Below are 15,553 nucleotides of genomic sequence, written 5' to 3' on the forward strand. Positions count from 1 at the left end.
TCTTCACTATCCTATCTACCTGCGACTCCACTTTCAAGGAACCATGAACCTGCACTCCAAGGGTTCCTTCCTTCAGTTGTCTGTTATTTCCTTAACCATTTTAACTATGGGCATCAGCCACTTCAGATGCCTCCAGTCTCGCAAATACTCATTGGGTGACTGTTTCCCACTTTGGGAAGTTAGAATCATAGAGATGTACAGCACAGAAACAGACCATTCGGTCCAACTTGTCCATGCTGACCAGATATCCCAACCCAATCTAGTCCCACCTGCCAGCACCTGGCCCATATCCCAGCAGGTTTACCCTGGGTCGTTCCTCAGGGGATGATTTGATCCAAACAATTCCCGTGAGTCCTATATTCCTCACAGACCCTGAGCGATGGCACAACTTTGCAGAATTTACAGCGTCGGTTCCCTCCAACATCTCTGGATGCTTTATAGAGTGACAGAAATAAATGATGGATCACAATGTCAAAGAGAGCTTTTGATATTTACCCCAAATAAATTGGATACAGACAAAAACCAAACTCAATATTTCCTTAAAATCAAGTAAAATCGGAGGGTAGGAAGTAATTGCACCAGAATATCGAGTAAAATTCACTTTCTGTTTCAATGTCCTGTTTTCTATTTCCATTAGAATTTATATTGAGGTTGACTGTGTAAAGTATTTGTGTATTATGTCAAAATTACAGCATTGAGTCAGGCCCAACTTCTCTGAGCTGCTCCATTATGAAGATAGAATAGAATCCCTACAGCATGGAAGCAGGCCATTCAACCCATCAGGTCCACACTGACCCTCCAGGGAGTATCCCACCCTGTCACTGTAACCCTGCGTTTCCCCATGGCTAACCCACTTAACCTGCAGATCCCTGGACACTATGGGCGTGGCTAAGATACCTAGCATGCCCATTCGTGAACACAATAGGGCAGTTCAGTGTAGCCAATCCACCCTGACCTGCACATAGAGTCATAGAAATGTACAGCATGGAAACAGGCTCTTCGGTCCAACCTGACCAGGAAGAGGTTGAACAGGCTGGGGCTGTTTTCCCTGGAGCGTTGGAGGCTGAGGGGTGACCTTATCGAGGTTTACAAAATTATAAGGGGCAAGGATAGGATAAATAGACAAAGTCTTTTCACTGGGGTCAGGGAGTCCAGAACTAGAGGGCATAGGTTTAGGGTGAGAGGGGAAAGAGACCTAAGGGGCAACTTTTTTATGCAGAGGATGGTACGTGTATGGAATGAGCTGCCAGAGGATGTGATGTTTCCGTGCTGTACATCTCTATGACCTCCACCAATGCAGCACTCACAGCCTTAGAGCCAGCTCTCATCGAGCAGGAGAATCCATATTTCGGGCATTAAGCCCTTCATCAGGAACGAGGCCTGTGGGCCAGGGGCACTTATCTCTCAGCCTCCGGCCCACAAGCCTCATTCCTGATTAGAATGGATTCCCTACAGCATGGAAACAGGCCCTTTGGCCCAACAAGTCCACACCAACCCTCTGGAGAGTGATCCACCCAGACCCATTCCCCTATCCTATATTCGCCTCTGACACTATGGGCAATTTAGGCCACCTAATCTGCACATTTTTGGATTGTGGGACGAAACCCAAATAAACATGGGGAGAACATGCAAACTCCACACGGACAGTCACCTGAGACTGGAATCGAACCTGGGTCCTTGGTGCTGTGAGGCAGCACTGCTAACCACTGAGCCACTGTGCTGCCTAATGAAGGGCTTATGCCTAAAGGTTGACCCTCCTGCTCCTCGGATGCTGCCTGACCTATGTGCTTTTCCAGCGCCAGCCTCTGCAGTCCTCACTAGCCTGCTCTCATAGCCTGGAGTGAGATTTGAATGCAGAACTTTACAAATCAGAGATGAGAGTGCTCCCGACTGAGTTACAGCTGACACTTGGACAACACAAACTAAACATTCCCCCATCTTCCAAAGTCTTTGGTGTCTTTAATATCTGTAACAATCTCTTTCTTGAATATACTCAACGTCTCGTCCTTCCTGTGGTTGGGAATTCCACAGGTTGACCACCCTCTGAGTGAAGAAATCTTTCCTCATTTCAGTCCTAAATGATCAATCCCGTATCTTAAGATTGGGTCCCTGTAGACTCCCCCAACCAGGGGAAACCTCCCTGCATCTAGTCTGTCCAGTCCTCCTCTTTCCTATTTAGGGTGTAATGTCCAGGGTAAAATGGCCTTTTCCAAATCACAGCTAGCCAGGCAACATCAGGAGATGGAGAAGTCGACATTTTGGGTGTAACCCTTCACAAATGGCTTGCTGTGTTCTTCCAGCCTCCTGACCGTCCAGTTTGGATTCCAGCATCTGTAGTTTTATTGTCTCTTTACCAAATCACAGCTGGGATTACAGTATTCAAACAGGTTTTCCAACAGGTTTCAGCTAGCCGTGGAGAATGCAAGAGAGCAGGTTAGTCAGCTATACATGAGAAAACTAGCACCTTTGTTACTGTAATCTTTGCAATCTACTCTTTCATGAGTCAGGCACAGGTGAGCTGGAGGTGGTATTGCGACACAGAGGCAAATGGCCAAACCAAACCAGCCTTTCTACTTCTGTATGCACAACACGGTAAAATTAAAACCTTCAACGACCCTCAAAATTGACCCCCATGGTCCAGGAACTCAACTTTTTGAATAAATTGTGAAACTCAACACTGGCTTGTCGCTTAACAAAAGCGTTAGTAATTTTTTAACAATACAGTAACTTCGGCAGAACAAAGATAGACAACAAAGTAATCTTGTTTATATAGAATCCCTACAGTGTGGAAGCAGGCCTTTGGCCCATCTAGTTTACACTGAATCTCCAAAGAGCATCCCACCCAGAGCCAGATGCCTAGCCTATCTCTGTAATCGTACATTTCCCATGGCTAACCCACCTAATCTGCACATCCCTGAACACTATGGGCAATTTAGCATTGCCAATCCACCCTAACCTGCACATCTTTGGACTGTCTATGCTGTAAACCTAAAACCTTTTTTCAACCCCGTTCACATAAAAGACAGACCAACACATTTAAAGGATAATTAAAACTGACAACTTAACGGTTTTTTATGATGCATAAGTATTGGTAATGGTTTCTTGGTTGATTTTTTTTTGGTTGATCAGGGTCACTTTTACAGTTCACTCAGGTAAAACCACTAATATTTGTCACTCAATTTTCTATTCTTATTCTCTGAGCTTCCAAGAGTTGCTGATGGCAGGGAGCTTTTAAATCTTCCTGCTAGAGCATCATTAGCCAGATACTCTTCTTTTTCTCCATAGAAAACCTAGTTTAAAGTCTGAACATTCCATGAAGATTGATGATCTCTTCCATGACATTTCAGTTATCATTCAAAATCTGCCATCTGCTTGAACAGAAGGATCCTTCCAGACCTGCTGGAACCCATTCCCAAGTACTGACCTTGTTAATAACTTTACACTTCTGCTGTTTAAACGTAAGGCTGTTTCCTGGTGATGAAGCATCTGCAGAATCTTTTGATCAGGAGCCAGCCTGCAATTAACTTCCCAGGTCTGGCCTCATAAATCAAGTTTGGTTGATCTGTTTTGCTTTGAACACAAACTGTTAGCCCCAGTCCAAAAGTCATCTTTAGCTCCCCAGTCCAAGCTCCAAACCAACATCGATAAACAAACAGAGTAAACTTCATGAGAAGTCGGCAGGGGTTTTCACAGTTGTCATTCAGCCCTTTCAGCCTGTTCTGTTAATTCGAGATCTCATCTGTGACCTGACTTAATTTATCTGCCTTAACCTCATTTATCAGAGTACCTTAATTTTAAAGTAAAGAACTGTCGGTGTTAGAGGTCTGAAATAGAAGCAGAAAGTTCTGGAGAAACTCAGTAGGTCTGGCAGCATCTGTGGGGAGATCCACCTGAGTTCTGAAGAGCCGTATCGGACTCTATTTTTTTTTATTAGATTAGATTACATTACACCGCCCCGCCGAAGTGCAACCCACCCATACTCCTACATTTACCCCTTACCTAACACTACGGGCAATTTAGTATGGCCAATTCACCTGACATGCACATCTTTGGATGGTGGGAGGAAATCGGAGCACCCGGAGGAAACCCACGCAGACACGGGGAGAACGTGCAAACTCCACACGGTCAGTCGCCTGAGGTGGGAATTGAACCCGGGTCTCAGGCGCTGTGAGGCAGCAGTGCTAACCACTGTGCCACCGTGCCACCTACAAATTTAACCACTGGTGCTTGCCAAACTTATATTCTTTTAAGCCACGTTTGTTTTTAACCTCATAATACCTGCTTGGAAAACAACCAATGTGATTCTTTATTCAATAAGATAGGAAGACAGAAAGCTGGAAGCTACAGGCCATTTAATAGCTGCCATACAGAAAATCTTAGAAGGTATTAGTAAAGATATTTGGTCTGCATGGACGGGTTGGACTGAAGGGTCTGTTTCTGTGCTATACATGTTTATGACTCTATGTCTCTATATCTCTATATTATAACAGGGCACTTAGATAGGTTAAGAGTAATTAGGCAGAACCAACATGGTGTGGTGAAAGGGAAATCATCCTTGTTCAATCTGTGGGGACTTCTTTGATGAGGTAACACATGCTGTTGATAATGGGGGATTGGTGAATGCACTGTAGATTTCCAGAGGGCATTTAATAGGGGGACACAACAATGGCATTTCCAGAAGATAAAAACTCACACAGTCATAGAATCATAGAGTCATACAGCATTAAAACAGATTCTTCAATCCAACAAATCCACACTGAACATAATCCCAAACTGAACTAGTCCCATCTGTCTGATCCTGGCCCATATCCCTCCAAACCTTATTGATTCCTGAATCTATTCATATGTCTTTTAAACATTGTATTTGCACCTGCATCCACCACTTTCTTGGGAAATTTATTCCACACGTGAACCACCCTTTGTGCCCCATGCCTTTTTAAAATCTCTGTCCTCTCCCCTTAAAAATGTGCCTCCTGGTCTTGAAAGCCTCCATCCTAGGGAAAAGACAACTGCCACTAACTCTATCTAGACCCCTCATTATCTTATAAACCTCTACAAGGTTACCTCTCAACCTTCAACACTCCAGTAAAAAAAAAGTCTCAGCCTTTCTTTATAACTCAAACCTTTCATACCTGGCAACAACCTGGTAAATCTCTTCTGAACCCTCTCCAGCTTTAATAATATCCTTCGCATTTCTTCACCAAAGAGTGGTGAGCCGTGGAATTCATTACCATGGGATGTAAATTGATGCCAAAACATTGAATGCATTCAAGTGGTTAGATGTAGCACGTGGGGGCAAATGGGATCAAAGGTTATGGGGAGAAAGCAGGATTAGGCTGTGAGTTTGGACCATTAGCCATGATTATGATGTATGGAGGAGCAGACTTGAAGGGCTGAATGGCCTCATCCTGCTCCTATCTTCTATGTTTCTATAACAGGGCGACCAAAACTGGACAGTATTCCTGTTGGGAATCCAGGGATCAATGTGGTCAACCTGCAACACACTCCCTCCAAAGCTAATATATGCTTCTCAAAATATGGGGCCCAACTCAGTCACTGAAGCGTAATCTCCTCAAGGTTAAAAATCACACAACACCAGGTTATAGTCCAACAGGTTTATGTGGAAGCACTAGCTTTAGGAGCGCAGCTCCTTCATCAGGTCAACCTTCTCAAGGCTTAGCTCAACCATGACTTCAAGAGGATTTGGGAAGCAAATTAGGCCACCAATTCTGACAAATGTAAGGATTGCCATTGTTCTGCTTCTATTTTCAAGGGGCAGCAGCAATGATCGCCATCTCGCTGATTGTTTACTTAATCCTCTACTTCATTATCCGGTATGTTATTGACCTGTTGAAATATGCCAGCCAACCCATACCAAGAGAGAACCTCAGGCTGTACTCTAGGTAGGAACCTTGCTCTTCGGCCTCATGCGCTACCCGGAAGGCCTTCGGGAGCGGGTGGGGTGTGGACCGGAAACGTCGCGAGAGGGGACATAATTTCACCGCGGGACGAGAGCGAAGCGAAGCGGAGTGGGTGGGGGCGTACCGAGTAAACGAAAACCGCTATCCAACAGTTTAAAGTTAATAAAAGCCGCGATCCTGGATGTTTCTTTAAAGCGCCCGAAGCGAATTAACCCGCGGGGCGGTAGTTCGAGGAAACAAGATGGCGCCGCCTCGGGGAGCAGACGATTGACGCATAATGATTGACAGGACCCGGAACCAATCGGATCCACGCCTGTGCGAGCAGACAGACCAATCACAGCAAGGGATAGGCGGGGCGTCCTGTGTGTACTGCTTCCCTTAAGCATTAAAAGGATCACATTGGAATGAATTAAAGTCGGCCGAAGTTTTTTTAATGAGCTGTACAGAGTCAATGGGGAAAAAAGGCCCCTTCTGCTCCAGAGGTCTGGAACATTTATCTTTGAATTCGTGGACAAGAAACATCTAAACCTGTTATGGGTGCAGGATCTCCTGTGGTGCAGTGGTAGTGTCCCTACCTCTGAGCTAGGAGACTCAAGTCCACAGGTAGGAGTTATTAGAAACTACTGTATGGGAGGGATGTGACATCACTTGGAGACTGAGGGAAAGTCAGAGTCAGTAAAATGTGGAGCTGGAAAAAACACTGGGGCTCAGGCAGCATCAGAAGAACAGGAGGAGTCGATGTTTCGGGCAGGACCCTTCATCAGGACTGGGGCTACAGTCTGCATGGAGTTTGCACCTTCTCCCCATGTCTGCGTGGGCTTCCTCTGAGCGCTCCAGTTTCCTCCCACAGTCCAAAGATGTGCACGGTTACAGGGATAGGGTGCAGGGGTGAGTCTGGGTGGGATGCTCTTCAGAGGGTCATTGTGGACTTGTTGGGCTGAATGGCCTGCTCCACACTATTGGAATTCTCTGATGCAGATGCCACTGATGCTGCCAGGAACTGCACCGGCCCAAAGTTCACTCCACTTCAGGCCTACCTCGCCGATGAAGCCGCTGTCGATGGGTCCCGTACTGGGCCCAAACACCCCTCCGCCACTGTGTCCATGAGCATGCATTGGACAGGAACCCAAACTTTCCTCTGTCACAACCGTCATGAGTCGGTGGTAGGACCATCTCGGTGATACAGAGATTGCCAAGATGCCGAGCCCTCGAGTTCACACTGGGCCTACCTGCTGCTGCAACTGAGCTCTTCAATGAGAGGAAAATAAAGTAAAAGAGGTAAAATTTACAAGAAAAAGGAGAGGGAAAAATAGAAAAGAAACAAGTGGAAAGAGTGGTCAAGACCTAGGTTCAGGAACTACGTCACTGCCATTTACCAGAAACAGGGTTTTACCAGAAGTAGGATCACTTGGACTCTGTATGTTAACTCTGTTTCTCTCTACACCAATGCTGCCAGATCTGCTAGATTTCTCTAGCAATTCTGTATTGTTTCAGATCTCAGTACTCGCAAATGGGTGTGGCCTACGATGGATTATTTCAGTTAAGAAGAGATTCAATTGATTGGAACAGTGGAGATTGAGAGGAGACATGATTAATGTGTCGAATTATGAAAGGGTAGTCAGGAGGAACTTTGGTGGAGAGATCAATGACCCGGGAGCATTGACTTAAGGGAAGGGGCAGAAGATTGAGAGGAGATCTGAGGAAAAACTAATTTCACCAAGAGGGTGGTGGTATCTTGAACACACTGTCTGTAAGGGGAGGGTTAGAGGCAGAACAGTGAGGTGATTTTATTTTTGATAGGTGCAGACTTGATGGGCTGAGCCTTTTTCTGTTCTGTAAACCTTTATTGGTCTCTGGAGATGGGGAGAAACTGTGCCTATTTGCAGAAGGATTGAGAACAAGAGGGGGCACAGATTTAAAGTATTTGGCAAAAGAAAGGAATATTAGAAAATGCTTTTCTAGGCATCATATGGTGAGGTTCTGGAATGCACTGGCTGCGCGGGTGGTGGAGGCAGATTCCACTGAGGTAATCCAAAGGGATCTAGACTGTTATTGGAAATGGTAGAAAGTGCAGGCTTGTGGGGAGAAGACCAGATTTGATAGGCTGAATGACTTCCTTTTGAACTGTAATCATTGTGGTTTGAAATTCGACCCAAGCCAATGCACACTATAGCAATTATCCAATGGTTGATCAAGGCGAGAGATTTTAGATCTCTCTGCAGAGGGAAAGAGGTTTGGAATTATATAAATCCCAGAGTTTTGGGCATGGCCATCAACTATACAGCCAATTAAAGAGGGAGAAATGCTGCAAGCTACACTAAATATCTGAAATCCTCTTTCTGTGGATACTAGCGGATCATTAAAGACCAATCAAGATCCCCAACACATTCACCTCACAAGTGGACGTAAAAGATTGAATCGCATTGCAAAGAAGGAGTGGAGTTACCGTGTTACCACGGGTAATTTATGCCTCACTACGATAAAAACCACCTCAGAATCCCCACAGTGTGGAAGCAGGGCATTAAACCCATTGGGTCTACATTGACCCTCCAAAGGGCATACCATCCAGATCCAACTCCCTATTATATAATCCTTAACTTACCACAGCCAATCTACCCTAACCTGCACAACTATGGACTGTGGGAAAAATCAGAGCACCCAAAGGAAACCTACGCAGACACATGGAGAATGTGCAAACTGCACAGAGACAGTTATCCCAGGCTGGAATCAAACCGGGTCCATGGCGCTCAATGCCAAATTTTCAATCGGAGACTTGAAAGGGTTTAGAAAAGATTTACAAGGATATTGCAAGGGTTGGAGAGTTTGAGCTACAGGGAGAGGCTGAATAGGTTGGAGCATTGGCAGGTTTATAAAATCAGGAGGGGTATGTATAAGGTAAATAGACAAGGTCTTTTCCCCAGGGTAGGAGAATCCAAAACTAGGTGTCAGTGGTTAGCATTGCTGCCTCACAGCTCCAGGAATGCAGCTTCGATACCAGCCTTGGGTGACTGTCTGTGTGGAGTTTGTATGTTCTCCCCGTGTCTGCGTGGGTTTCCTTCGGGTGCTCTGGTTTCCTCCCACAATCCAAAGATGTGCAGTTTAGGGTGGATTGCTATGCTAAATTGCCCCATACTGTCCAGGAATGTGCAGCCTAGGTGGATTAGCCATGGGAAATGCAGACAAACAGGAGGCTGGAAGAACACAGCAAGCTTGACAGCGTCAGGAGGAGGAGAAGCCGACGTTTCGGAATAGGGGATAGGGAAGGAGTTCAGAGGAGGCTGGTGGGGTGGAGGGGTAAGTTATGTGGGACAGTGATAGGTGGATGCAAGTAGGAACTTATTATGATAAGTCAGTGGAGTGGATAGGTGGGAAGGAAGAAAGGTTAGGTCAAGGAGGCGGCTTACAGGATAGGATGGTCTTCAATCCTGTAGAGCGTCAGTGTAGACTTGCTGGGCTGAATGGAGTCACACTGAGGATTAGGAGTGAATTATTTAGGATGGAGATGAGGAGACATTTCTTCACCAAGAGAGTGGTAGCCTGTGGAATTCAATACTACAGGAAGTCGTTGATGTCAAAGCATTGAACGTATTCAAGAGGTGGCTACTTCTACCACTTAGGGTGATGGGATCAAAGGTCATGGGGAGAAAGCAGGATTAGACGATTGATTTGGACGATCATAAGTGATCATGACGAATGGCCTCCTCCTGCTGCAATCTTCTATGTTTCTATTGGCCTGCTTCCACACTGTAGGGATTCTAATGGTAAGCTGTTTAGGATTCGGAAAATGGGATTCTCTTGCTGATTATATGCATTTTCCTTGATGTTGGTAATTTTGGAACTAAGGCCATCCCCCAACACCCTCCTGAGCAGAGATGCAGGGACTAGGTCACAATTCTAATTGTGCCATCACTTCTCACCCCCAGGTTAGGCATTGCCAAGATGTTTCAATGTGTAAAAAAAACTGGTGCCACTAGGCTTTCTCCCCCCCCCCCTCCATGGACGTTATGATTGTTTTCTCTAACGCAGCCGTTGTATTCTTTATAATCTTTATCTCTGTCCTCTTCCTTATCGACCGGATGGACATAGCCACCAGGGTCAGGTCCCAGCACAGCATCCAACTGTACCACACCAACCCATAGGGCGGAACCTTTCCTCGGGTTCCACGTCCCTCCGCCCGGAAGTATTTGGGGGTCGAACAGTTTAGGAGGGGAGACGAAGGCGGCGGCGGCGGGAAGAGAGAGAGAGACATTGCCGATGTCGGAACCGAAAGGTGAAAGGCGGCCGGAGGCCCGCAGCGTGAGGGCGCTTGCGGCCTCTGTCAGTGTCTGTGCGGGGGAGGCACGGGCCGCCCCCGGTCAAACAGCCGCCTCTGGTCCGTCTCCATGGAGCCGGGCGGAACCTGATTGACGGTCGCTCTAGCCCAATGGACGCGAGGTTGCGGCCGTCTTCCGGTTCGTTTGAGCCAATCAAAGGAGCAGGGAGGCTGGACATGACCACAACTTCCTTCCAGGGGCGAATTGAAATGGCTGATAGCAGAGTTAGCCCACAGTCACTGGGGAGGGGACGTTAGACCCCACAGTCACTGGGGAGGGGACGTTAGACCCCACAGTCACTGGGGAGGGGACGTTAGACTCGACAGTCACTGGGGAGGGGACATTAGACCCCACAGTCACTGGGGAGGGGACATTAGACCCCACAGTCACTGGGGAGGGGACATTAGACCCCAGTCACTGGGGAGGGGACGTTAGACCCCACAGTCACTGGGGAGGGGACGTTGGAGCCGATAGACACTGGGGAGGGGACATTAGACCCCACAGTCACTGGGGAGGGGACGTTGGAGCCGATAGTCACTGGGGAGGGGACATTAGACCCCACAGTCACTGGGGAGGGGACTTTGGAGCCGATAGTCACTGGGGAGGGGACGTTAGACCCCAGTCACTGGGGAGGGGACGTTAGACCCCACAGTCACTGGGGAGGGGACATTAGACCCCACAGTCACTGGGGAGGGGACGTTAGACCCCACAGTCACTGGGGAGGGGACGTTAGACCCCACAGTCACTGGGGAGGGGACGTTAGACCCCACAGTCACTGGGGAGGGGACGTTAGACCCCACAGTCACTGGGGAGGGGACGTTAGACTCGACAGTCACTGGGGAGGGGACATTAGACCCCACAGTCACTGGGGAGGGGACTTTGGAGCCGATAGTCACTGGGGAGGGGACGTTAGACCCCAGTCACTGGGGAGGGGACGTTAGACCCCACAGTCACTGGGGAGGGGACATTAGACCCCACAGTCACTGGGGAGGGGACGTTAGACCCCACAGTCACTGGGGAGGGGACGTTAGACCCCACAGTCACTGGGGAGGGGACGTTAGACCCCACAGTCACTGGGGAGGGGACGTTAGACCCCACAGTCACTGGGGAGGGGACGTTAGACCCCACAGTCACTGGGGAGGGGACGTTAGACCCCACAGTCACTGGGGAGGGGACGTTAGACCCCACAGTCACTGGGGAGGGGACGTTAGACTCGACAGTCACTGGGGAGGGGACTTTGGAGCCGATAGACACTGGGGAGGGGACATTAGACCCCAGTCACTGGGGAGGGGACGTTGGAGCCGATAGTCACTGGGGAGGGGACATTAGACCCCACAGTCACTGGGGAGGGGACTTTGGAGCCGATAGACACTGGGGAGGGGACATTAGACCCCAGTCACTGGGGAGGGGACATTAGACCCCAGTCACTGGGGAGGGGACATTAGACCCCACAGTCACTGGGGAGGGGACATTAGACCCCACAGTCACTGGGGAGGGGACGTTAGACCCCACAGTCACTGGGGAGGGGACGTTAGACCTCACAGTCACTGGGGAGGGGACGTTAGACCCCACAGTCACTGGGGAGGGGACGTTAGACCCCACAGTCACTGGGGAGGGGACGTTAGACCCCACAGTCACTGGGGAGGGGACGTTAGACCTCACAGTCACTGGGGAGGGGACGTTAGACCCCACAGTCACTGGGGAGGGGACGTTAGACCCCACAGTCACTGGGGAGGGGACGTTAGACCCCACAGTCACTGGGGAGGGGACGTTAGACCCCACAGTCACTGGGGAGGGAACGTTAGACCTCACAGTCACTGGGGAGGGGACGTTAGACCCCACAGTCACTGGGGAGGGGACGTTAGACCCCACAGTCACTGGGGAGGGGACGTTAGACCCCACAGTCACTGGGGAGGGGACGTTAGACCCCACAGTCACTGGGGAGGGGACGTTAGACCCCACAGTCACTGGGGAGGGGATGTTGGAGGCGATAGTCACTGGGGAGGGGACATTAGACCCCACAGTCACTGGGGAGGGGACGTTGGAGCCGATAGTCACTGGGGAGGGGACATTAGACCCCACAGTCACTGGGGAGGGGACGTTGGAGCCGATAGTCACTGGGGAGGGGACATTAGACCCCACAGTCACTGGGGAGGGGACGTTGGAGCCGATAGTCACTGGGGAGGGGACATTAGACCCCACAGTCACTGGGGAGGGGACATTAGACCCCACAGTCACTGGGGAGGGGACATTAGACCCCAGTCACTGGGGAGGGGACGTTGGAGCCGATAGACACTGGGGAGGGGACATTAGACCCCAGTCACTGGGGAGGGGACGTTGGAGCCGATAGACACTGGGGAGGGGACATTAGACCCCAGTCACTGGGGAGGGGACGTTGGAGCCGATAGACACTGGGGAGGGGACATTAGACCCCACAGTCACTGGGGAGGGGACGTTGAAGCCCATAGTTACTGGGGAGGGGATGTTGGAGGCGATAGTCACTGGGGAGGGGACATTAGACCCCACAGTCACTGGGGAGGGGACATTAGACCCCACAGTCACTGGGGAGGGGACGTTGGAGGCGATAGTCACTGGGGAGGGGACATTAGACCCCACAGTCACTGGGGAGGGGACATTAGACCTCACAGTCACTGGGGAGGGGACATTAGACCCCACAGTCACTGGGGAGGGGACATTAGACCCCACAGTCACTGGGGAGGGGACGTTAGACCCCACAGTCACTGGGGAGGGGACGTTGGAGGCGATAGTCACTGGGGAGGGGACATTAGACCCCACAGTCACTGGGGAGGGGACATTAGACCCCACAGTCACTGGGGAGGGGACATTAGACCTCACAGTCACTGGGGAGGGGACGTTGGAGGCGATAGTCACTGGGGAGGGGAGGGGACGTTGGAGCCCCTAGTTTCTAGGGGAGGGGACGTTGGAGCCCCTAGTTACTAGGGGAGGGACTATGGAGGCCATAGTCAGTAGGGAGGAGGCCGTGATGCATGTTGTCACAAGGAGAAGGCTGTTTACCCCAGAGCAAACAGGAGAAGAATGGATTCCACCCATTGAACCAGCTCTGTCAGTCTGAGACCACGGCTGATCTCTTGTGATAACGTCACTTTCCAACCATATCTCCATCACTCAATGACCCTACACTCTATAAACCTGTCTATTTCATTCTTGAAACTGCTCAAAGATTGAGACAAAGACATTTCTGGAGAAACTCAACAGGCCTTGAAGTGGAGAGACAACAATGTTAATGTTTCATCTCCTCCTTCAGAACCCAATGGCTGAGCTTCCACATTCTTTAGGGGTACAGAATCCCCCCAAAAAATCACCATTGTCTCAGTGAAGAAATTCCTCTTCACCTCAGTCTTAAATGGCTTGCCCATTATCACATGCTAATGTTCCCAGGCTTTAGGTATGTCATTACCAGCCTGTCCCTGTGTAGGCTTCAACGTAGGTATCTCTTATTTTTCAGAACTCTTCAGCAATACAGATCCAGCCACTTTCGTCCCTCTTTATCAAACAATGCCGCCATCCTGTGGTTAATCTGGGAGTCCTCAGTTGTGCTGCCTCTATGGCAAGTGTATATTGCCTTAATTCAGGCAACCAAAACTGTGCACAGTACTACTGGTGAGGTCTCACCAAATCACTATACAACTGTTGCAAGGCTACTTTTACTTTTGTACTCCAATCCCCTTGAGATGAATGCCAACAAACCATTTATCTTCCTAATAGCTTGCTGTGCCTGCATGTTAGATTTTAGAAATTGGAGATAAATCATCCACTTCAGATCAGGATATCTGGGAAGTGTTAAGTCTTTATGCTCTCTTCTGTCTCATCATCAATGCTGTTCATCATGCTTTTCCAGCATGATGTTTAGTTTATATTTCAGATTTCCAGCATTCACAGTGTTTTTCTTTTTGTGTTAGAAGTCCTTCTGTTCCATTAGTTAATTCTCCTGTCCAGCCCAGTCTCTGCCCTTGGCCACCTCTTGTTTTCCTAGTGTTAGCCAATGTAAATTCTTCATAGATTCAATGGGCCAGATGTCTTGCTCCTGTGCTGTAATAATGCTATAATCACAACAATGAGAATATGATTTAGGAATTGGATGAGAAAATTTACAGTCTTCCTGTCTCCATATTGAGTTCCAACAATTCCAGGACGTTACCTCTGCATCAAACCTATTTTTTTTTACCTTTTGTAAACTAACCTTTGGTAATGAGTCTCGTTTATCCCATTGTATATTTCCTCTGGTCTGATCTGTTCTTTCTTCAGTTGCCCCATCACCACTCAAATAACAGCCAAGTGCTGCAGATACATGAAAGATTAAATGAAAGCAGAAATTGCTGGAGAAACTCATCAGGTCTGCAGCATCTGAGGAGAGAGAAAAACAGTGTTAATGTTCTGAGTCCAATGTGATTTATGTGGAACAGTAGGACTTTTGTGGCATGGTTTTTGTTAATAAATCATATCATTTAAGGCTGAAATAGATTAGTTTTTGATCAGTAGAGGAATCCAGGGTTACGGAGAACACTCCGTAACAATACTGAATGATAGGACAGGCTTGAGGGGCCGAATGGCCTATTTCTGTTCCTATTGTTTGAAATGTTAACTATTTTGTCTCTCCACTGATCCTCTTCAGGATATCCTGCTTTTCTTGCCATTTCTTTGAAGGTTTGGTTGGGAGGGAGGAAATTGTGTTATTTTCCAAAAGAGACAGAAGTGTCGTTTTTCACTTCAGTTCTGTGGATAGGTTGGCGAAGTTTCAGACTGTTTTACTTAGAGAAGAGAAGGCTGACAGGAGATCTGATTGAGATGTTTGAATCATCAGGGATCTGAACAGCGTTCATAGGAAAAAACTGTTGGCTCTAATGAAAGGACTGAGATGAGAGGGCAATGGTTTAAAGCCATTTGCAAAAGAAGCAAATGTGATATGAGAAAAAGCATGTTTGACCAAGTAGACAGGCTGGCTAAGAAGGCATTTAGCACACTTGCCTTCATTGCTCAGATCTTTGAGTATAGTGTGTAGGACATCATGTTGAGATTGTCGGTGAGGCCTCCTCTGGAGTAGTGTCCAGCTCTGGTCGCCCTGTTTTAGGAAGGATATTATTAAACTGGAGAGAGTTCAGAGAAGATTTACTAAGTGGTTGCTGGGAACGGAAGGTTTGAGTTATAAGGAGAAGTTTAATTGGCTCGAACTTCTTTCACTGGAGTTTAGAAGGTTGAGGGGTGACCTTATTGAGGGTTTTTAAATCGTGAGGGGTTTAGGGAAGGTTAATGGCTAGTGTATTTTCCCTAGAGTGGGAA

At 48.3% G+C, this 15,553-nt stretch overlaps 1 protein-coding gene across 1 annotated transcript in view; it reads left to right on the top strand.

Moving 5' to 3' along the window:
* The first annotated feature begins 10,123 nt into the window (after positions 1 to 10,123).
* The window catches only part of sirt2 (sirtuin 2 (silent mating type information regulation 2, homolog) 2 (S. cerevisiae)), a 37,599-nt gene continuing 32,169 nt past the window's right edge, over positions 10,124 to 15,553 (top strand). The window contains exon 1 of the mRNA XM_087983926.1: positions 10,124 to 10,191. Coding sequence (XP_087840052.1) covers positions 10,176 to 10,191 — 16 coding nt within the window. The 5' untranslated portion in view covers positions 10,124 to 10,175. The remainder of the gene's footprint in view (positions 10,192 to 15,553) is intronic.

Source organism: Chiloscyllium plagiosum, unplaced genomic scaffold (assembly GCF_037043375.1).
Source record: "Chiloscyllium plagiosum isolate Xiang-an unplaced genomic scaffold, Cpla_swu_hap1 HiC_scaffold_47, whole genome shotgun sequence".
NCBI lineage: Eukaryota > Metazoa > Chordata > Chondrichthyes > Orectolobiformes > Hemiscylliidae > Chiloscyllium > Chiloscyllium plagiosum.